The 22,835-nt window shown below is 60.2% G+C and overlaps 2 protein-coding genes across 7 annotated transcripts; one reads left to right on the top strand and one right to left on the bottom strand.

Annotated features, from left to right (window-relative positions):
• Positions 1-1,698: 1,698 nt before the first annotated feature.
• MAPK8IP2 (mitogen-activated protein kinase 8 interacting protein 2) lies at positions 1,699-11,963 on the top strand. Of its 2 annotated transcripts, none has more exons than XM_060306927.1 (12): positions 1,699-1,932; positions 2,957-3,062; positions 4,453-4,725; positions 4,874-4,967; positions 5,061-6,257; positions 6,510-6,585; positions 6,715-6,887; positions 6,969-7,078; positions 7,618-7,809; positions 7,933-8,003; positions 10,644-10,742; positions 11,229-11,963. In XM_060306927.1, the coding sequence occupies exons 1-12, from the start codon at positions 1,868-1,870 to the stop codon at positions 11,299-11,301; spliced, it is 2,529 nt and encodes an 842-aa protein (XP_060162910.1). In that variant the 5' UTR covers positions 1,699-1,867; the 3' UTR covers positions 11,302-11,963. The 2 variants fall into 2 exon arrangements, with proteins under 2 accessions (XP_060162910.1, XP_030711317.1); XM_030855457.2 differs by having other exon boundaries at positions 1,703-1,932; positions 7,705-7,809.
• A 5,074-nt stretch (positions 11,964-17,037) lies between these two features.
• Positions 17,038-22,707, bottom strand: ARSA (arylsulfatase A). 5 transcript variants are annotated; one of them, XR_009565584.1, is made up of 10 exons: positions 22,513-22,707; positions 21,726-21,978; positions 21,269-21,509; positions 20,970-21,188; positions 20,723-20,892; positions 20,275-20,399; positions 20,055-20,182; positions 19,708-19,810; positions 17,849-19,613; positions 17,038-17,550 (listed from the first exon to the last, which is right to left on the bottom strand). XR_009565584.1 is itself a non-coding variant. In XM_030855454.2 (9 exons), exons 2-9 carry the CDS (start codon positions 21,941-21,943, stop codon positions 19,294-19,296), a joined length of 1,524 nt encoding a protein of 507 aa, XP_030711314.2. In that variant the 5' UTR covers positions 21,944-21,978; positions 22,513-22,707; the 3' UTR covers positions 17,038-19,293. The 5 variants fall into 5 exon arrangements, 3 of the variants coding, with proteins under 3 accessions (XP_030711314.2, XP_060162696.1, XP_030711315.2); XR_009565583.1 differs by having other exon boundaries at positions 17,038-17,514; XM_030855454.2 differs by having other exon boundaries at positions 17,038-19,613.
• Between the last annotated feature and the right edge of the window lie 128 nt (positions 22,708-22,835).

Below are 22,835 nucleotides of genomic sequence, written 5' to 3'. Positions count from 1 at the left end.
GACATCTAGCCCAGCTTACCTCCAGCTGTAACCCAAGTGCATGAGAAACCCCAGACAAGAGCTTCCCATTGGAGTCCTTCCCAAATGTATGACCCCCAAACTGTAAGCAGAGTAAAGTGGTTGTCTTCATTCTCTAAATTTGGTGGTAATTTGCTACACAGCAATAGTATCTGGAATAAGTTTCTTTATTTTTTTCTCCCCTGGCCATGCTGTGCAGCTGGTGGGATCTTAGTTCCCTGATCAGGGATCGAACCTGGGCCCTTGACAGTGAGAGCACAGAGCCCTAACCACCGGACCGCCAGGGAATTCCCTGGAATAAGTTTCTTATGGAGTCAAAGAATTGTGAGTGTCACGGTAATACCATAAGAAAGCGAGAAAAACAGGAGGCAATCATCAGAGAACTGGAGGCTTAAAGTCAAGAATCAGGAGGTGGTGAAGTTACTGGTTTTGACAGTATTCCCAACAAGGTGTGGCTCTTAAGCTTTTCTTGCTTTTAAAAAATATTTATTTATTTTGGCTGCGCCTGGCCTTAGCTGCAGCATGCAGGATCTTCATTGCAGCATGTGAACTCTTTAGTTATGGCATGAGGGATCTAGTTCCCTGACCAGGGATCGAACCCCAGCCCCCTGCACTGGGTGCACAGAGTCTTACCCACTGGACCACCAGGGAAGTCCCTCTTAAGCTTTTCATTTTTCAGTTTTAGCTATTGGCATTTTTATTTTGTTTGTGATTTCGGTGCTATGTGAGTAGAGTAAAAGATAGAAGGTTTGCATTTATTTATTTTCTAATCTATGAGAAAATTGTCAGAAAGTATCCTCTGACATTTTAGGATTCATCTGTCACGAGGATTGCTGAGAGTGTGTTGCTATTTCAGTTTTCCCACGTAAGTCCATTCGATTTTGTGTTTTGTACTAGGTGTACCATTAGTGGATCATAGACCATCAGACCTGATCAGGAGTCAAGGGTGTTGGATGGGTCACTTACGTGGATGTCCAAGTTAATCGGTTTGATGACAAGACTCGGGATAGAAAGGAAATCTGGGAAGTTTGGGTCACAACGCTTTGTGAGTCCAGCCCGGATCGGCACTCCTTGGGCAGCTGCCTCTGCCCAGCACTGATCAGCACCCGTCGGGGAAACAGCTCCTCCAGTCCCAGTCAGCACGTTTTAGGGAGAAATCTCCGTGGGCCCAATCAGCACCCTTTGTGGGACAGCTCCGACCAGCCCTGGTCAGCACCCAGACGTGGACAGCTCCTCCAGCTGCCCAGTCTCAGTCTGACTCACTCAGAGCCAGGCTTGGGACCCCAGCTCTTCTGATTCCTTGGGACGCCAGCACAGCTCCCGGGGCTGCACCCACCACTCCACCAGGCCCCGTCCCATCCACCCCACACCCCAAAGTCAGTTAACCAGAGGTGTGCGGACCGACTTCCCCACAGCAAGTTCCTCATTTAAACTCTCACCATACGAACTGATCCCCCATCCCCACTAATCCGCTTCTCACCTGCCCCCACCCCGAAAAAACCAAACCGCAACCCGATTCTCCCCCAACCCGAGCCTCTTAGTCAAACCATCTTGTCTCCTCCAACCAGCTTCCCCGCAGTCCCCTTCGCCCTCCTCCCGGGTCCGCCCTCCTCCCCTCCCCCCCGGATCCTCCCTCCTCCCAGGTCCTCCCCTCCTCCCCTCCCCCCCGGCTCGCGCTGCCGCGGTGTCCTGGCGTCGAGGTGTGCTGGCGGCGGGGTGTCGCAGGGCGTGTCACGAGGTGACTTGGGGCGGGCTGAGGGCGGGCGGGAGGGAGCGACGAAGGGCGTGCGGGGCTGTCGCTCCGGGCACCCCTCCCCCGCCGCAGTCGGCGGACCTTTCCCCGGAGAAGATGGCGGATCGGGCGGAGATGTTTTCTCTTTCCACCTTTCACTCGCTGTCGCCGCCAGGCTGCAGGTACGCACTTGGGCGCCCCGGGCCTCGGCAGGCCCTTCCCTTCGTACAGCACCCCCTCTGACCCAGTCCCCAGACTTCTCCGACCCGACCCTGCCAACCCCCCCTCGTCGCTTTTGGGGGCCCAAGCCCCAGACCCCCCCTCTGGTCCTGAGGCCCGTGGTTCCGGCTCCTCGCCCCCCGCCCCTCGGTTCCGGGTCTCTCCATTTTTGTCCTCCCCTGATGCCCGTCCTCCAGCCCCAGTGACCGCCCCCAACCCCAAAGTCCTGCTGGGATCCAGGGCTGCACCCAGCCTGAACAGCCGCCCCCCTCTAAGGTGGAGGTCCTCCAAGGTGGAGGTCCTCAGGGGTCGTGGGCGGAGCCTCTGAGGGGTGGGCTGCCTGCCTGCGCAGGATGCTGAGTACACACTCTGGGCTTGGCAGTGTCCTTTTGGCCTTGTTGGGCCTCTGGTGGAAGCCCGGCCTGGTCTGTAGGGCTCTGGGAGGGAGAGAGCTGAAATCAAGCCTGGGGCCTGGGGGAAGGGACTAGGGAGGGGAGAGGGCTGGACCTCTGGGTGTAGGCCTGCCTTCCGCAGGAGTGGGGGACAAACTGGCCAGATTCTGCTCCCGGAACAGCCTTCACCCCTCCCCCCCCTCCTGCTGCTGCAGCTTCAGCTCCCCCTCCCCCTTCTCCGCTCAGCCTGACTCCCCTGAGGCTGAGCCTGTGACCCAGGGGCCTAGAGCTGAGGGTAGAGGGGGGAGAGGCTGCCGGCTCTTTGCGGAAGGAGGGCCGGGAGGAGGGTTTGGGGGACAGGTGCCTCTTCTGAGCTGGTCGTGGCTCAAATTGAGGGGGAAATCCGCTGGAGAGCAGAGTTTGAGATCCAAGATAATGGCAGGATGCAGGTCTGGGAGTTGGGGGCTCTGGAGATCACGGGGCCTAGAAGCTGGGGGGGGGGGTCTCCCTTGGCCCCTCCTTAGGACCAGTTCCTGGCCAGGGAGTCCAGGGTTGGTGGCTCTCTCAGGAGCCCTGTCCTTGCTCTCCTCTCCAGGCCTCCACAGGACATAAGTCTGGAAGAATTTGATGATGAAGATCTGTCTGAGATCACCGATGACTGTGGTCTGGGCCTCAGCTACGACTCGGACCACTGCGAGAAGGTGGGGAAGGGGCTGGGGGCAGAGAACTCTCTCAAGGGAGAGTCTCGCTTAGGTTATGCTTAGCAGTCTCGTGGGGTTTTAGGGTGGGTCTAAGCTCAGCCTTGAAATGAGAAATCCTCTGATTGCCCCTTCTCCCTTGGCCTCTCGACCCGGGGTTTTCCTCGATATATCAGACCTCTCTTTTTCTGACAGAGGTCCACTGAGGACCTTCCCCATCAGTCCTCGCTTGACCCCCACCAGCGGGCTAGCTTGGGGGAGGGGAGATGTGTCTATGCTTTGGTGCCTCTGTGCTCAGCTCACTTCCCAGAAAGATCTAACCCCTTCCAGCTGCCATCTCACCTCATCTCCTCCTTTGCCCTTTCCCCACCTCTCAGGCCTCCATCTGTCTGCCTCATGTCTCCAGCCCTGAAGTCTCCCCTGCCCATCTGCTCCTCCCCATTTCTTTACGTTTTTGCTTTCATTCAAGAACATTTCTGAGCAACTCCCATGTGGCAAGTGCTGGGGGCTTCCAGGTGCCTGGGAAGAGAGCAGGACAGGTGTGGCTCTTGCCCTCAGGAGCTTATAACCTAGTAGGGGAGAAAGACATGAGAGAGGCAGTGGCTGCCTGAGTGTCAACGGCTGGATTCCAGTGAGGGGACAGAAGGTGCAACGATGGGAACCCACCCAGGACTGAGGCCATCAGGGAGATTTTCCAGTGGAAGTGGCACACAACCGTGCCCTTAGGGAGGACTAGAAGGAACTGGCAGATGACGGGGGTTGGAGGGAATGGAGGAGAGGCATTGCTGGTAAGGGATTGGTGGGTCAGAGGCTCTGAGGTTGGTGAAGCCTGGTGCTGGCTGTCTTTGCTTCATGCATTCATTTGCTATTTACTGCACTCTTACTGCGGGCCCGGTCCTGTTCTCAGTGGGGGGTGGGCTGCACCAGTGTCCAGTACAGACACAGTCCTGTTCTTGGTTGGGGGTGGGCTGCACCAGTGTCCAGTATGGACACGGTCCTGTCCTGGTAGGGCTTGCAGCTTGGTGGGGGAGACAGACCCAAAACTCTACAGTAACTATGCGTTGTGTTAAAATGCTATGAAGGAAAAGTGCTGGTGTCAAATGTGACGGGGTTTGAGGCTGAGATGAGGCTGGCAGGTGGGTTGGGGCCACTTTGAGTATCTCTGTCACCCAGACTTAGGAGTTTGGGCTCTTACTTACCAAGAACTGTAGCGATCCTTATGTATCTTAAGCAGATTTTTTAAAAAGCTGCTCTGTTGGTGGAGAGCAGAGAGAACTGGAGGGAGGCGTCTGTCCCTTGACTTATAGCTTCCTGCTTTCCCCCTTCCTGGCGCCTGGGACCCAAGTCACCATCCCACACTGGCCCAGCTCTGCCCTGGCCTTCTTCCCTGCAGGACAGCCTTTCCCTGGGGCGTTCGGAGCAGCCGCACCCCATCTGCTCCTTCCAGGATGACTTCCAGGAGTTTGAGATGATCGATGACAATGAAGAGGAGGAGGACGACGAGGAGGAAGAGGAAGAGGAAGAGGAGGAAGCAGAGGGGGAGGTTGAGGGGGGAGGCCCTGGCTCAGCAGCCCGCGCCCGGCAGCCCCTGATCCCCTCGCCCTCCCTGGAGGAGCCCCACAAGCACCGGCCCACCACGCTCCACCTGACGACGCTGGGAGCCCAGGTGAGCCGGCACCCAGACCCGCAGCTATCCGTGGTTCCCAGCATCCGGGACTGGTCCCCGCGGCAGCCTGTCCCCCCCACCTACCCCTGAGAGCTGGGGCCCCTCCTCAGCGCTGCTCTCCTCCCCCCGCCCCTCCCCTCCTCCCCAGGACTCCCTGAACAACAATGGAGGGTTTGCTCCAGGGCCTCCAGCCTCCAGGCAGGAAACAGTGCTGTGCCCACCCGCCCAGGAGCCCCTCAGAGGTGAGCTGGGCGGTGGTGGGCGGGGTTACGCCGGAGGCGAGGGAGGGAGGGGTGGGGGAGGTGGGCTGGCTGACCCAACCCCGTGCTCCGCAGAGCCGCCCGCCCCCCTCCCGCCCACGGACAGAAGCCCCTGCGGGGCGCAGTCACCTGTGCATCCGGGTTGCGACTCCGAAGGCAACCAGCCCGCAAGGCCCCTGGCGCCAGGTGGGGCCTCGCCCTCCTCGGATCCGGGCATCGAGGCCGACCTGGGGAGCGGCTCCAGCGGAGGCCGCGGGGGTCGGCGCAGCAGCCAGGAGCTGTCGTCGCCGGGCTCCGACTCTGAGGACGCGGGCGGCGCGCGCCTGGGGCGCATGATTTCCTCCATCTCAGAGACAGAGCTGGAGCGGAGCAGCGACGACGGCGGCAGCAGCAGCGGCCGCTCCTCGCACCTCACCAACTCCATCGAGGAGGCCTCGTCGCCGGCCTCGGAGCCCGAGCCCGAGCCGCCGTGCGAGCCCCCGCGCCGCCCCGCCTTCCTGCCCGTGGGCCCCGACGACACCAACAGCGAGTACGAGTCAGGGTCCGAGTCTGAGCCGGACCTCAGCGAGGACGCCGACTCGCCCTGGCTGCTCAGCAACCTCGTGAGCCGCATGATCTCCGAGGGCTCCTCGCCCATCCGCTGCCCTGGCCAGTGCCTGTCTCCTGCGCCGCGTCCTGCCGGGGAGTGTGCGTCGCCCGTCGGCGAGGCCCCCGAGGCGGCGGCGGGGCCGGGCGTGGAGCTGGTGGACATGGAGACGCTGTGTGGGCCGCCGCCCCCCGAGCCCTCCGCCCCTCGGCCCGGCCCCGCGCAGCCCGGGCCCTGCCTCTTCCTCAGCAACCCCACGCGCGACACCATCACGCCCCTGTGGGCCGCTCCGGGTCGCCCTGCCCGCCCGGGCCGCGCCTGCTCTGCCGCCTGCTCGGAGGAGGACGACGAGGATGAAGAGGAGGAGGACGAAGCTGAGCCCGAGGCAGCGCCCCTCGGGGGCCGGGGCACGGGCGCCGCGCCGGACGCCTCGCTGGTGTACGATGCGGTCAAGTACACGCTGGTGGTGGACGAGCACACGCAGCTGGAGCTGGTGAGCCTGCGGCGCTGCGCGCGCCTGGGCGAGGACAGCGGGGACAGCGGTGGCGAGGCCAGCGAGGAAGAGGCGGGAGCCGCACCGCTGGGCCTTGATCGGGGCCCCGGGGCTGCCTCCCCGGACAGCCCTGACCTCACCTTCTCTAAGAAGTTCCTCAATGTCTTTGTCAACAGCACCTCCCGATCTTCCAGTGAGTGGGAGGTGGGGAAAGGGGGCGGTCCCGGGGGAGCAGACTGGCTCCTTGGCCCCAGGGCTTCCCCCAGGCCCCCGTAGGGTAGGGTGGGGAGTTGCCTGGGGAAGGCTGCTCTGTCTCCAGCCCCCGGTGAGCTACTTCTCCCTCCCTCGGTGACTGAGGACAACCCACACCAGACTGTTGAGGGGAGGGGAGCTCGGCTTCCTGCCCCTCCCCTGAGCCTTTGTCTCTTTTGTTTCTGTCTCTCAGGCACGGAGTCTTTCGGCCTTTTTTCCTGCCTGGTCAATGGCGAGGAGAGAGAGCAAACCCATCGGGCTGTCTTCAGGTACAGCTTCTCCCCCTCGCTGCTAGCGACGCTCCACCTGAGCCTACAGACACTATGGGACACTGGTGGACACAACCCAACCGTTCCTGCCCCTGCCCCAGTGACCTCCTACCTCTGACCTGACCTCAGGTTCATTCCCCGCCATCCCGACGAGCTTGAGCTGGATGTGGACGACCCGGTCCTGGTGGAGGCCGAGGAGGACGACTTCTGGTTCCGTGGCTTCAACATGCGCACGGGGGAGCGTGGCGTCTTCCCCGCCTTCTATGCCCACGCGGTGCCCGGCCCGGCCAAGGACCTGCTGGGTGAGGCCCCTTCCCCAAGGGGCGTCTTGTCATCCCAGGCCCTCTCTTGCTCACCTGACCTAGGCCCCTGTGATCTCCCAGGGAGCAAGCGGGGTCCCTGCTGGGTGGAGCGCTTTGACGTGCAGTTCCTGGGCTCCGTGGAGGTGCCCTGTCACCAGGGCAATGGCATCCTGTGTGCAGCCATGCAGAAGGTCAGTCTGGAGGTGGGGGCCCCTGAGCCCTGCAGGCTGGCACAGCCCTGGGAGGCCCCAGGCCTCCGCCCTCTTCCACGGAGGGTTCCAGGATGCTTGGGGGCCTCGGGGCCCGCCCCCCCAGCCCCGATTCAGAGGCCTGGCAGACAGGCCTCGGGCAGCGCTCAGCAGCTGTTCCCCGTCACCTTCCCGCCGGCCCCTCCCCCTCCTTCAGCCCATCCTATTCGTGTGTCTGAAAAGCAAGACCAGCTCTCACAGACCCTTCCCTGGAAGTTATTTGCACACTCGTTATTCACTCAGTGGACACTCGGTGAGGGCCGGCCCGTCTGCTGGGCCTGCGGGCGAGCGGGGGGGCAGCAGGGCAGCAGCACGGCTCTGCGCCTGAGAGCCCGCGTCCAGCGCACGAGACGGGCAGTGAGCAGGCCGGGGTTGCTGGGGCCGCAGTCCTGGGGAGGGGCGGAAGGCAGACGAGGCAGGCCGTCCTGAGGCTGAGGAGAGGCCAAGGCCACGCTCACGTCTTCCCGAATCGCTGCCAGCAGTCTTCAAACCTAATCGACAGCGTCCCGCCAGGAGGGAGAGATACCCTCGTAGGCCCTGGAGACCCTTTTCTCCCCTCACTTCTGCAGATCGCCACTGCCCGGAAACTGACCGTCCACCTGCGTCCTCCTGCCTCCTGTGACCTTGAGATTTCTCTTCGGGGGGTCAAGCTGAGTCTAAGTGGAGGACCTGAGGTGGGGTGTGGGGGCCTGAGGCACAGGGGACGGTGGGAGGGGTGAGGCGCGTCCAGCAGGGGTGGCCGGGGTGGCCCTGGGCTGCTCTGTCTAGCGTGGCCTCTCCTGCCGCCTCTGCTCTAGTTCCAGCACTGCAGCCATTTCTTCCAGATGAAGAACATCTCGTTCTGCGGCTGCCACCCCCGCAACAGCTGGTACGAGACTCCCCCATCCCCTGGCCCCCTCAAACCCTGAGGGCCGCGCACTCACCATCCCGCCCTCTCACCCGCACCCACTTGGCTCCAGGAGTTGAGTCCCCACGTGGCGCCCACTGTTCTGGGCCCAGGACACCTGGATCAGACAGGCTCCCATCTGGTCTGGGACAAGCGAGTGCTCGAAGCACTCGTGGGACTCCGGTGGACGTGTGCATGGGGCTGCAGTGAGCAGACCTGCAGGGAGGTGGGTGAATTCTCCTGGGACTTAGCGGGGCGGCTGAAGACCACTCTACGAACCTTGAAAGGCAAGTGGGTGACAGGGTGGATCTTCTTGGCAGGGAGCCAGCTGAGCCAGGGCTGTGGGCAAGGGGCACTAGGGGCTCTTTGGGGGCAGTTGGGTAAGGCTGGAGGGACACTGAGAGCACCTGTGTCCTTTTGACTATGCCAAGGAGCTTATACTTAATCCCATTGGCGATGGGGTCGTGGGGTGACACAGTCAGGTTGACAGGCTGCTGTGCAGGGTGGAAGCACCCAAGTGCTGCTGGCAGGAGACCAGGTGGCTGCCGAGGTTATCCAGGTGCTGTGACCTAGTGGCATTTAGGAGGTGGGCAGGCAGGACCTGAGTTGATTGGATGTAGAGGCTGACCTGGAGAGAGAATCAAGGGTGACCTGGGTGTTGAGCAGTTAGTGACCCACGCGCCAGGAGAAGAGGCCTGGAGTGAGTGGGCCTCACAGGCTGGCGATGCAGGGTTCAATCCAGAGGCAGTGAGGGTGAAGCGGCCGTTGCTACGTGGTCTGGAGTGTGGAAGGGAGACCTGGGGGGAGGTACGTTCGGAGCCGGTAGGTAACTTCGGCCATGGGGCAGACAGGATAGCCAGGCAGAGAGAGAAGAGACGGGAGTGAGAGGGAAGCGTAACCAGCGGATGGAGGGCTACATACAGCCTTCCTGCCCAGCCGGCCTCCTGCGCACAGGATGCCAGTGCCCTAGATGAAGCGACAGGAGGAGCTAACCTGCGACGCAGACAGGGCCAAGCAGAGGCTCCGAAGGGCCCAGTGGTATTTGAGGAAGCAGGTCCTCAGGGGAGGCAGGATGTGGGGAGGACACACTGCTGCTGGGGCTGAGGCTGTGACAGATACTGAGGCCGGCATGTGTGTCTCCTGGACACTTGTGGTAAGAGTGAGGGGCGCTCTGTCTGCTGGCTGGGCGATGGTGTCCACCCTCAGCCGGGTCAGAGCCCAGTTTGGTTTCTCCCTTGAGAGGGAGGTGGTTTGATGGGATCACAGTTTAGATGCTGCTCTGAGGGGTGGAGGGCCAGGGCTCAGAACAGGCGGCGGGGCAGACCTGGCACCATGAGGACCAGCGTGCACGGTGGCCCACACGGACACTGGGCTGAGGGTGGCACACCCGAGAGAGGAAGGACAGCAGAGGGAAAGTGGGTGCCGCAGGCTCAGGCGTCCAGGCCAGACGCTGACCCCGATGCAGTTCCATGGCCAGGAGGAGGCCAAGGCGGTTCTGTCCTGGCCCAGACTTTCCTGGTACCTGTTACTGCAGAACTCAGCCCAGTCCGCACAGTGAGGGGCCGCAAGGAGCCAATGTCAGGCATCTCGCTGTGAAGCGGGCTGGACTAGGCACGTGCTGGGCACGCTGTGTCCGGATAAGGTGGGAGCGTGTGGCGTGTGAGATCACAGGTGGCTGAGAGCACCCCCAGGGCGCCACAGACCGGCTGCGTTTCCGACGCCCTCATCTAGAGGCCCAGCGCGCAGGGCCGTTGTGAGGTTTATGGGAGCTAATGACATAAAGAGCTTTGCTGAGGACGGTGCCTGGCACTCCCCGTGAATGGGATCATCTGAGCGTGGCATTCAAGACAAGGCTGTGACGTGTTCGTGGCCAACGTGAGCACGTTGTCCCAGCGATGATGCTGCCGTGTGGATTCCCATCTGGTGGAACCGCAAAACCCTAATCCCACCTGACGTGGGCTGCGTTAGCCACAGTGAGGGGGTGGGTCTCAGCCCTCCTGCTGCAGGATTCTGGCAGTGCCTCCCTCTGGACAACAATTTTTATTAATGTCTTGATGAGAAGAAGGGCAGATTCAGGAAAGGCATACGTGGAACAGAGCTGGGGCGACAGAGCCAGGGTACAAGCTTCTTCAGAAAGACTGTTTCACATGTCAGGGCCCATGCCAAGCCCCACATCAGAGCCCGGAAAACAGCTGTGGGTTTGCAGGACCAGAGGTGGGACTGGGCAGGCTCAGGGTGTCAGGTGACATGACAAGGAAGAGTCAGCTGAGATGTGGTGCCCAGAAGACGGGGAGGCCTTGCTCTGTGGTCCAGGGGCAGGCTTTGGGTGGGGGGGGGGGTGGCGCACAGAGGCAGCTGGCACTGTCTTGGGAGAAGGAAGATGCAGTGGGACACCCTTGTGGACAGATGAGCATAGATCGCTAACTCCTCACAGATGGCCAGCGCTGTGCTTTGACGAGGACCCAGAAAGGGGCCTCGAATCTTGAAATCGTGTGACCCGCACATTCCCCAGCCCCACACGCCCTCCCTGAGCCCTCTGTCCCTGGCTCTTCTCCTCGATCCCTGGGGGCTGAGGGGTGGACCTGGGGACGTCCCGTGTGCTCACCGCCGCTCTCCCCACAGCTATTTTGGCTTCATCACCAAACACCCGCTGCTGAGCCGTTTTGCCTGCCACGTTTTCGTCTCCCAGGAGTCGATGAGGCCCGTGGCCCAGAGTGTGGGGTGAGTGAGTCCGGAGGGTGGGTTGCAGGATTAGGGCTGGGCCAGCGTGGAGTGACGGCTGGGACTGGGGTGGGGATGCAGAACTGGTGCAGCGGTTCCCCGGGGGCGGGGGGTGGTGGTGAGCAGGCTGGGAGGAGGGATGGAGATGAAGTTTGGGGAGACAGGGGAGGGGAAGGGAGGGAAGGCCAGATGACAGTGGTGGTGGTGGAGGGTTGGGAAGGTGGTGGGCAGAACGCTTGGGGCAGGAGCGTGGAAGGGAGTCCTGGGCGTGGAAGGGAGTCCTGGGCGTGGGAACAGCACGGGCACACTGACCACGGGGCTGGGGGTGGGAAGGCAGCATTGAGGTTAGACCGTAAGGAAAAGGGGCCGGGCCAGGAGGGCTGAGGGACGAAGCTGGGCGGGGGTGGGGGTGGGGTGGGGGGGGCATGGGCAGGCCCAGGTGGGCGGGCCTGGGGAGCCTGGGGCTGAGGCCGCTCTCTCCCCCAGCCGCGCCTTCCTGGAGTACTACCAGCGGCACCTGGAGTACGCCTGCCCCACAGAGGACATCTACCTGGAGTAGCCACCCGCTGCTCTCCCGCTCCGGGAGCGCCTGGGGCTGGGGGCATCTCATGCGGCCACCTCGGCTTTGGCAAGGACTGGACTGGGGGCACATGGGACCTGGCATCTGGCGAGTCTCCGGGCTGTGCTGGGAACTCTCCTCCTTGCTCCCCAGGGGCTGCTGAAGCGTGGAGCCTGCACCTTCGCTACCCCTGATCTTTTCTCTCTGTGTTGCCCTGGTCTGCCCTTGGCCTCCCTCTTCTCTCCTCCTGTCTGTCTCTGCTCCTCTGTGCCTGCAAACTCTTGCCCTCTGCTCTTTACTTTGGGGTCAGAATTGGGAGGGGCGTGTGGAGGGAGCTCCCAGGTGATCCCCTCTTGCTTTTCCCGTGTGATTTATAAAGGAATTTTAATTTTTATAGTGAATATCAAGGGGTCATATCCCATCCTCACCATAGGGACAAAGAGAGGGACCCCCCCCATAGTGCCCCACGAGGAGCTCAGGGGTAAGCAGGGAGGGGTTCCCCAGTAGGGCCCTGCGGGAGACTAGGAGTCGTGGTCACCCCAAGCCCCAGACGCTGCTAGGAGGAGGGTGCCCCGGCCCAGGCCCTGGCCACACCAGCATCTGCTATGCCGCTGCAAACACTCCCCGCAGTCCAGCACCTCAATAAACTCTCTGCTTGGTGTGACCTTGGCTATTTCTGGGGGGGGGCGGCGCGCAGATAAGGGGCCAGGGGCCCAGGCACTGTCCATGGCAGTGGGGACCAAGACCCCAGGGTGATGGAATCAGGAGACCCCTTCACTGCTCTCTGAAATCACGCTGGTGTCCCTGTGCGGTGCGCGGTGGGTGCTCTCCAAATACACTTGCTTGGCCAGCGAGGAAGCTGAGGCCAGAGAGAAAGGTCACGCAGCGTGTGTCCTTTCCACCTGCACTGGAGTGCCAGGCTGGGAAGTGTGTGCGTGCTTATGAGTGTGCCTGCACGCTTGTGAGTGTGTATGTGAGACAGAGAGCAGGCGTCAGTCTGCTTAGATCTTAAGATTAGTGTTTTAAAAATTCTCCACAGAAAGCCAGAAGAAAAGAGGTGACTGTCACATGCCCTAGGTGATTACAGATGGTACCTCCTGGAGAAAGGGCTTCCCCGGCCCCCTGGCCCCAGCGAGCCCCAGCTCTCAAGTGCTGAGGTCAGCATGGTGGTCAGTGCCTTTCTGAGGGTGGGCCTGCTCCCCGCCCTAACCCCCCGAGCCCAGGATGCCAGCAGCTCCAGGAAGACAACAGGTGAAGGTTAAGAAATGAGAGTGAGAAAGGCCAGTGTAGACAAATTCACTGCATGAAGGTTGAAAACCACTGTCTATAGAAATCACACACCTCTACTCAAATTAATTTAAGGGCAACCGGCAAACAGAGAATATAGTCACGGTTAGGAATCAGTAAATGGCCACGCTTCAGCATTTGGTTAGCCCCGGCGCAGGCCAGGGTCCCCCGACCCTGCAAGAAGACCAACTCAGCAGAACATCTACGAGAAAACTTTCCTGCTGATTACAGTTGAATGAGGCAGGCAGAGAACCCCTGGACGCGCACCTCTGCCCCTCAGCCTGGGGGCGTGATTCTCAGGTCCCTGTGGCTGCACCCCGCCCGCCTGCTGTTCCCTTCACTCTCTGTCAGGTGGAAATTCGACCCCCCATCTCAGGGGAGGCTCCATTTGCCCGGCCCCCACTCCGCCCCTGTTGGGCTCAGTCCCTCCCTCCAACTCATCTCCTCATGTCTCTGTATCCATACCTTTCCCTTCCTGCGGTGGCCCTTTGGGACAGCAGCCGGACACGCTTGGGCATCCTTCACCTGGAACAGCTTCCTGTCAGTAGGGACCTTCCCACACCTGTCCACCTTCCTTCCGCCTCTGGTCTCCTTTCCTGCACCGGCCCGGGCACCTTCCTTCACCTCCCCAGCTGTTCTTTCTCGGGGCTGGCTCATGGTCTGCTCCGGCTCAGCTGCGCTCCAGGCCCCGCCCTGGCTCTGTCCTGGGTCCGCTCACTGGCCTCCTCTCCCCCGCGGCGGCCTCGGTGCCTTCCCTGTGCTGAGGGCCCCAGAGTCCTGCCCCCGGCAGACCGTGTGCTTCAGCTCTGTGCTGTGCCTTACCTCACCAACCCCAGCGCCCTCCAGGAGCGCTGCTTCTGCCAGTCACTGGCCAGGCGCCTGGTGGAGTTCGGTAAACGTGGGACCCTAACCAGGGCCCTGAGGTGCAGAGACACAGAACTCCTGGTGGGAGCCACGGACACTTTGAAGTGACGTGAGCCTCTTCCCCATGTGCCCCATTCTATATTCTGTGCTTTGTGTCTCTTCCAGTTGCCTGAGCAGGAAGCGTGGAGGCACCCTAGACTGCCCCTGCTGTCAGCGCCACCCCCCACCACCCCAAGCCTGCCCCCCCCCCCCCGCCTCCCCGCCTCCGCCTGGATCTTTGTGCGTCAAGCAGCCTCCTCTAGGCTCCCACCTCCACCTGTGTCTGCAATCCACCAGCTCCTGCAACCAGACCCGGTTGTTTAAACAGAAACCTGAGCAGGCCGCTCGCCCTCTTAACTCTGCTGTGGCTCCCTGTGCGACCTCAGCCTGCCCTGTCGCTGCCCCTCTCCAGCCCCTCTTCCCTCCACCCCATTATTTCCACCCTGGACACTGAGCTTTCTCTGCATGTGGCTGGGTGGCCTCCTATCCTCCCGGACGCTGGGGGGCCCTGGGCAGAGGCTGCCAACTGTGGGTCTGCTAGTGCCCCCGTCCTCCCAGAGCCTGGCACACGTGCTGGGGGCCCTCAGAGCCCTGAGTGGTGAATGAGTAAGCCTCCAATGCCAGGACTGTGCCAGCCAAGGAGAGCATCCTAAATGAAAAGCTTTGTATTGTACATGTTCTCGTTTAAAATGTTGAAAACACAAAAGACAATCTAAATATTGACCAGTAGGGCTAACTGTATTAAGGTACATATACCTAATTGGAATAGTGGGCTGGCACAGAAAAAGTGCGCTTACAAACATTTAGTAATAATACGAAATATTTGTTATGCTATTAAGGAAAAATAAATATGCAGAATCTACACTAGAAACTACACTGAAAAAGACTGAACGGAAACACAGACTGCAGTCGTTGTTGCCGGAGGTGGGGCTGACAGTTTCTCTTCCTTTTTTTCTCTGCAATGAACATGTCTTGTTTCAAGCATTATATGTTGCTATTAGGGACCCCCGAATGCAAATAGAAACACCCACAGAAAACTAAAAAAAGTACAGATACATTCATTAAATCCAAACATAGGGACTTCCCTGGTGGTCCAGTGGTAAAGAATCCACCTTACAATGCAGGGGACGAGGGTTTGATCCCCGGTCAGGGAACTAAGATCCCACATGCTGCGGGGCAACTAAGCCCGGGAGCCACAACTACTGAGCTCGTGCTCCTCAACTAGGGAGCCTGCGTGCCGCAAACCACAGAACCCACACGCCCTGGAGCCTGCACGCCACAACTAGAGATAAAAAAACCCGCATGCCACAACTAGAGAGAAGCCTGCACACGACAATGAAAGAGCCCACATGCCTCAACGAAGATCCCGTGTGCCGCAACTAAGACCTGATGCAGCAAAAAATAAAAATAAATAAATAATAAATACATCTAAAAAAAAGAACCAAAAAACCCCAAACATAAAAAGTTATTTTGGCCACAATGGAAATACCAGTCTCATAGGATTTGGTGAGTTCAGCTGTCAGGCCAAGAGCAGGACTCCCCTGAGCGTATCTTTTCAACTTAAAGACGATTGCTAATGTTTTGGTGTATTTTTTTTCCAGTTTCCTTCTTATCTATGAGTTTTGTTTTGTTTTGTTTGAGGCCAGAAAGAGATTGGGAGAATCAAGGAATAATTTAGGGCAAAAAGATTAAGGCAAACGGGCTTCCCTGGTGGCGCAGTGGTTGAGAGTCCGCCTGCCAATGCAGGGGACACGGGTTCGTGCCCCGGTCCGGGAAGATCCCACATGCCGCGGAGCGGCTGGGCCCGTGAGCCATGGCCGCTGAGCCTGCGTGTCCGGAGCCTGTGCTCCGCAACGGGAGAGGCCACAACACTGAGAGGCCCGCGTACCGCAAAAAAAAAAAAAAAAAAAAAGATTAAGGCAGAGTAGCTAAGATCATTATAAAATAAAGAATGGTGGTCTCAGCTCAGATTCCAGTTATGAAACTGCTGACCAAGAAATTCATGATTTAAATTGTTTGAGTGGCAAGAAAAAGAGAAAAACATAATCATAGATTCAAAAATATAATCAGTAAGGTAAAAAGAAATACATGTACACCCTGGATTTTATATTCTGCATGTCAAGAGCACGCTTCTTTTTGGATGTCACTGGGAATGTTTCAACAGTGGTTCGTGTGATAGGTGGGATGCAGAGCATTCAGCTCTAAGAGAACTGCCCAGGGAGACAGTCTAATAAATCAGGGCGTTTCTTGTGCCGCAGGAGGCCTGGACGCTGGTGTGGCTTCTAGAAGGTGATGTCGAGAACAGCAGGCTCCTTCCCTTGGTCCTGTGCCCTTAGTGTGTGGTCTTCGCCCTCATGACTGCCTGAGGGCTGCTGTGTCTCTGGGCATTGTGCTCAGTTCCATGCAAGAGGACGTACAAGGGCAGAGGGGCAGGCAGCTGGTTTCGTAAAAGCCCCACTGTGTGCTGTAGTGAGGAGAGGGCACGAATGAGGTAGGGAGGGAGCAAAAGCCAGTGTAAGGCCCATCCTTAAGGCTGGCTGCCCTTCTGAGAAGCATAAGAGTTCTTCCCTGAACCATATACCCGAAGGATGGGAAGCAGGAACACTTACCTGCTGGCTCCTGACCCCCACTGGTTGAAGACCACCCCAGGAGTGTACACCCCTTGCCCTTTAGAGCAGCTCGTATGCGGGCTGAGAGCAGAGAGAAGAAGCAAGCCCCGCCTACACCAGGCCTGGGGTCAGGGAGCTGGCAGGACTCTCCAGACATCCCACAGGCGGTGTCCAGCCGTGATGAGCGTCAGGGTCGAGTTCAACACCCACAGGTAAGATGTGGGGGTCACAGTCACAGTCACGGGGGGTAGGAGGGGCGTGTCCAGGTATCTCTTCTTCCCTCCTGAGGGAAACCACAGCACCCACAGCACAACGTTCTGTTCCTTCCAAACACACGTGGCTCCTTCCAGAGGATGCTGGGCTCCCTGAGGAAGCCACTCGGTGGGCGTGGATGGTCTCAGGCTCACAGGAAAAGGGCTGCTTTTCAAATCAACAGCAGCAGAGAAGGGACATCGCAGACAGCATTTGGGGCTGTGAGTGTGTGTATGAATATGCGTGAGCGTGTGCATGTCTGTGTCGAGTATGCAGGCCCGTTTTCGGGCGCGTGTGCACGAACACGGGAGAGCACGTGCGCACACTGGTGCCTCTACAAAGAGGGTGCATCGCCCTAAAGCAGCTAAAATGATGAGAAACAAGCTTTTCTGCCCTCAGAGCCTCACAGCGAGACCAACAGTGGAGGGGGAGGGGGAGAACCTTGCGTTGGGAGGGTGGAGTGGCCACCCGTCAGGTCTCAGCGGACGGGGAAGCAGCCTTAACTGGTTCAATCATTCCCAGCGCCCCTGCCCCGCCCCGCAGTTGCACTTTTGCAGCACCAAGCTCTCTTCCTTTGTGGTGCTTACTACAGTTAAGTTTTTTTCTTCCAGTTTTCTCGAGATACAGTTGACACGATCACGATTAATATTTTATTTCTACTGAAGTATAAAATATACATGGCATCATAAAGGGCACTCAAGCGTGTGGCTCAAGTGCATTACACATATGTGTGCACCGCGTTTCCAGCACCCCCAGTCAAGACAGAGAACTTCTGTAGCACCTGACGGTTCCCGATCCTTGTTCCCAGGCAACACCCACACACCGAAACCTGGGAAGTTGAGTTTCTACCACACTGAACTCCATTTGGTCTGAGTGCGCAGGGTTGATGGTCATCTCCTTTGCTAGACGTTAAGCACCAAAGGAGCAGGGGTGAGTCCCCTCTGTCGATCTGTGCCCCAGCCCTAAGCGCAGCGCTGGGTGGTAAGTAAAGGTCTGTGGAACTAATAAAGCGATGCTCACCACCCAGCTGGGCGGCAGACCTGGACAAGGCGCCTGCAGGTTATGCCTGGGTGCTGGCATTCATGTATTCTTGCTGGAGGGTTTGATCTTTGGATGTGATACAGAGATCATGCACCTGCTTCCATTCCTCTCTGTTCTCATCCTGAAACCAAGGCACCTCGAGGTGACTGCAGGCCCCCTAGAAGAGAAGCTGCAGGCTGCAGGGGGTGGGCATGCCCAGACCACACGTGCACGTGGGCCCTTCTTATGTCAGCGTCAGTGGCTGAAGGGGCCCCCAAGGAAACCACTGCCCTATGGGGGCAGCTCCAAGATACAGCAGGATCTGACACCACGGGCTCACTCAGGAGGACCCCTGCACACATACACATGCCCTCTACACGTCCCGTTCACACATCATTCCAGCAAGACTGCTTTCAGCTGCAAGTAATAGACAAGCCAGCAGCACTCGGCTTACATAGGCTGGTTTATTTTCTTACATTGTGAGCTATGGAGGTACGTGGCTGGAGACACTCGTTTAGCGGATGCATGATGTCTGGTCAGGCCCCGTGATGCTGCAGCACCGTCCCCACCACTCCTGGAGGATGAGTGATGCAGAAGACCCCGGGATTCCAGCAGACTGCCCCTGACCTTTCACTGACCAGGACCCTTGGTCACACGCCTCTCTTGGACCAATCACTGGATTGTGATTGGCTCAGACTGGCTACTAGCCTCCTGGGACTAGGACAGCCTGTACCTCAGAGGTCACGGGGCCTCTGCCCACCAATGAAACAGTGAGGGGACCGTTAGGAGGACGGGGATGGCTGTTTGGTCTACCACGAGGACAGGACACCCACTCGGGGCCCTGAGCCCCCAGACAGCACTCTTCTCACTCAACCAATGCTGAGGGAGCATGTGGGGTGTGACAGCCGCTCTAGGAGCACGTGGCCCTGGATCGGTACACACACAAGGGGACCCCAGGAGGGCTACATGCCACCACGCAGATGCCAGTGGGTGGGCAGGCAGGGGGCCCCTCTGCAGAGAAGATGCCAGACAGAGTCGAAGATGAGCATCTTCCCCTGATGATGGGCAACCCGGCCAGCTGCCAGGGCTGACGGACGAGGGCTGTGGGGTGGGGCATGGTGGGCCACTCCAAGGAGTCTGGGTTCTATTCTGGGCATGATAGGAAGCCTGCAGTTTTAAGCACAAATGGAGCCCAACCTGCTTGTTTTTAGGAGATCACTTTGCCGGTGGGGAATGGCTCCCATGGGGGCAGCGGCGAAGCCAGGAGACTGGAAATGTGTGTGCAGGTAGGAAATGCAGAGTTCTGGAAGGGGCACTGGGGGGCTGAGGGGAAGCCTCTGGAGCTGCTGACATGCCTTCCTCAGAGCTGCCAGGGCTCCCCAGCCCACTTCACCACAGTAGGCCGTGTAACCCCTCTCCCTCCTTCAGACAGGTTTCTAACACCCAGGGTGGTCCAGTTCCTGTGCCTCTTCCCCGGGGAAAACCTGGCTCTTGTGGGCACTCCGCGTCTTCGGGGTCTGCTGCCCGCCATGCCCTCGCCCCCCCACCCCGTCCTGGCACATAAAAGCACCTAGTTCTGCCCCCGTGAACAGGTGTGCCCACACTCACCGCCACGCTTGTCCGCACTGACACAAGCAATCACCAGGGGGAGGGGGCAGCTTCCAGAGCCAACTTCTCACTGGCTGGGTGACCTCAGACAAGTTGCTGGACCTCCCCACGCCTCAGGTTCCTCACTTGCAACGGGCAGAACACCTATCTCAGGGCTATCACAAGGATCATGTGAATTCTCACACCTACAAGTGTCAGCTGGTGTTATTAGCGTGCTCAGGTACAAACCACCTCTACACACCCACAGCACAGCAATGAACCATCACACGCCTGGGTGGGGCGAGGGGCACGGGGCTGGCCTCCGCCTATGCTCTCAGGGCTGGAGCTCAGGGCAGTGGCAGCAGGATGGCCTGGGGGTGCAGCTGGGCTGACAGCAGACCTGCAGGGCAGGGTCCTCGCCCCGGGCTATCTGGCTGGGGCTGAAGGTCACGGCAGCATCAAACTGGGCCTTGAGCAGCTGAAGTTGCTTCAGCGCCTGCAGCGCCTCTGGGGCGACCTCAGCCACACCCCCCAGAAGGTTGTAGTTCTCACCAGGGTCCTCAGACAGGTCAAAGAGCAGCGGGGGCTCATGGGCAGTCAGAGGACTAGAGGCATGGCAGGCAGGGTCCGCAGTGGTGTCGCTGTGGACAGAGCCTGGGGAGGGGGGCACATCTGTGCACAGGGCGGGGGCGGCAGGGGTGGGCTCTGGGGCTATGAGGGGTGGGCGGGGCTGGGGAGAGGCAGTTACCCTGGGTGAAGAAGTGTGCCTTGTACTTGCCGCTTCGCACAGCAAAGACCCCTCGGACCTCGTCTGGGTAGGCCGGGTAGAAGAAGAGGGTCTGCCGGGGACTCTGGGGGCAAAGTCGGGGGTCTGCACATACCCGGAGCCTCAGCCCTGCGTTGGGCCCTGGCTGTGCAGTGGCTCCCTGCCCACCCGAGAGCCCCAGGGGCGGCACCCCTTGGACGCTGCTCGACAGAGGGTCTGCCTGGCCCCAGGGGCTTCAGGTGCTCCCCATACTCACTCTGGGGGAGGGCAAGTTGGGGGGGCCCGGGGGGGGTTGGGGGGAGCAGGGGTCATGAGGTCACGGGCCCTACCTTGCCTGTGCCCAGCAGCAGAGGGCTGAGGTCAACGCCATCCAAGGTGACATTGGGCAGCGGGGCCCCTGCCAGGGCTGCCAGGGTGGGCAGTAGGTCCAGGGAGCTGGCTAGCTCATGGGTCACACCTGCGGGTAGAGGGCTGTACAGTCACTCCATCTGTGATCAAGGTTGGGGAGGTGGGGCCAAGAGTCCAGGAGGAGAAGGCCTGAAGACTGACCGGGAGCGATGTGGCCTGGCCAGAAGGCCAAGGCAGGCTCTCGGACGCCCCCCTCGAAAGTGGTTCCCTTTCCGCATCGCAGGAGGCCAGAGCAGCCGCCGTGGGACATCCGCATCGTCTCAGGTCTGCAACACCCGAGAGGTTATCTGCGATGAGGGGCCCAGGGTCTCTGGCCTGCCCCAGTGACCCCAGCCCCAGACTTCTAAGTTACACATTTTGCCCAGAAACGGCCAGCATGTGCCTGTCCGCTCCCTGTCCTACCAAGACAAGCACCTCCATGTACTCGTGGCCCCCAGCCTCCCACACACATACACCTGGTGTCACCACATATGGCCAGCATCTCCCGAGACCCCCTTATCCCACTACGTCCTCGGCCAGCAGTCAAGATGGGAAGACCCCAGGGCCCTGTGAGGGATCGACCAGCATCCTCTGCCCCCTGCCGGAGTACCCGTTGTCTGCAGTGAAGAAGACCAGTGTCTCTCCGAGCAGCCCCAGGTCCCCCACAGCCGTCATCAGGGCCCCCACGGCCGCATCCAGCTCCATCAGGGAGTCCCCAAACGGCCCTCGGCCTGAGCGCCCCGAAAAGCTCTGCCCACTGAACTGGGGGTAGTGGGTGTGCTGGGGATGGAGACTGGAGTTAGCAGCAGGTAGAGGTCACGGGCAGCCCTGGGCTGGGGGGGGGCACGATCACTCACATGGGAGGCGTAGTACAGGAAGAACGGGCGGCCCTGGCGCTGGGCATCTGCCATGAGGTCACGGGCGAAGGCCACGTAGCGGGCCTCAAGTCCAGGAAGCCAAGGGGGCTGTGCCTCCACCGATAGGTTGGCCAACAGAGGGACAGGGACCAGGCCCTGGTCGCAGCCGCCATCGCAGGGGGTGGCCGGCGGGAAGCAGGTCAGGTTCTGGCAAGGGCCCTGGGGGAGCAGCTCCTTCAGAGGTCTGGGCTGTGGGCTGGGGCTGTAGGGTCAAAGGGACGGACCCCTGTGGTTCCTACCTGGTCATGGGAGTATGGGATGCCCAGGAATCGATGGAAGCCATGGTGGGGGGGCAGAAAGGCCCCCTCAGGCCCCACCCCAAGGTGCCATTTGCCAGCTATCCCTGTGAGGTAGCCTCGGGCAGCCAGGACCTCAGCCAGGGTCACCTCCTCCAGGGGCAGGCCCCCTCGGGAGCTGGGCTCCAGAACGCCAGGGTACAGGCCCATCCGAACTGGGAGTCGGCCGGTCAGGAGGGCAGCCCTATAGGACAAGTCACAGAGTCCGTGAGAGGGAGCAAAAGTGATTGAGATGGACACAAGGAGAAGGGGAGGGAGAGGACAAAAACAAAGAGACGCGAACTTCTCCACAGAGGGATGGAGACCCTCTTCCTCCCTCTGCAACCCAGAGTGCATCTGGGAGGAACTGGATGGGCAGGGGTGGGCATTTGGGGTGAGGGCTCCCGGTCTCCTTGCTCACCGGGAGGGTGTGCACAGAGACACAGGCACGTAGAAGTCCGTGAACCGCAGACCCCCTGCGGCCAGTTGGTCCAGATTGGGGGTGGTGGAACTGGGGTGTCCATAGGACCCCAGGTCCCCATAGCCCAGGTCATCAGCAAAGATCAGCACAATGTTGGGTGGGCTGGTAGCAGCCAGGCCAGCAGCCAAGGCCAGAGTGAGGGTCCACAGAGCCACCATGGCACCCGGCACAGACAGGCCTGTAACAAGAGACCCTTGGGAGGGAAGGCAAAGTGGTTCCAGAAAGCTCTATCCCAGAACCCCAGACGCAAGGCACTACCCTCCCCTGATACCCCAGATGCAAGGCACTACCCTCCCCTGATATCCCAGACCCAGGCACTAACTTCTGATACCCCAGACCCAGGCACTAACCTCTCCTGAGACCTCAGACCTAGGCACTACCCTCCCCTGATACCCCAGACCCAGGCACTACCCTCCCCTGAGACCCCAGACGCAAGGCACTACCCTCCCCTGATACCCCTGATCCAGGCACTACCCTCCCCTGATACCCCTGATCCAGGCACTACCCTCCCCTGAGACCCCAGACCCAGGCACTAATTTCTGATACCCCAGACCCAGGCACTACCCTCCCCTGAGACCTCAGACCCAAATACTCCCCTAACCCCGCCTGAGACAAACCCTTCCTTAAGTCCCAGCGAACTCGGCACCTGAGACCCTTGACCTCAACAGAACACAGGAGCCCGTAGCCTGGGATCTAACTCCCTGGGGACCCTCAAGGGCCAGGACACCTTTAGATTCTTAGGCGGAGATCTGACCCTCTTCACGTAAAGGTCCCGGCCCAGGCTCGTGATCAGGGGCAGAAGTCCCAGGACGCTGACCCGCGCGAAGCGGGACGAAGGCAGTTCACGGCAGGGGAGGGGCGAACGCGGAACAGCGCGCAGCAGTGCCCTCTGCCGGCGCTTCCGCCTGGCCCGGTCCCGCCCCCGGCCCGCCCCGCGACCCGCCCCCTGACCCCGTGACTTCCGCGCGGCCACCCCACCCCACCCCCGCAGGGGCGGGGCGCAGGGCCAGGCAGGGGGCGCCCGGCCCGGGGGTGCGGCGAGGCCTTCTC

Source organism: Globicephala melas, chromosome 10, assembly GCF_963455315.2.
Source record: "Globicephala melas chromosome 10, mGloMel1.2, whole genome shotgun sequence".
In the NCBI taxonomy this organism is placed as follows: domain Eukaryota; kingdom Metazoa; phylum Chordata; class Mammalia; order Artiodactyla; family Delphinidae; genus Globicephala; species Globicephala melas.
This window is presented reverse-complemented; position numbering and strand designations above follow the sequence as displayed.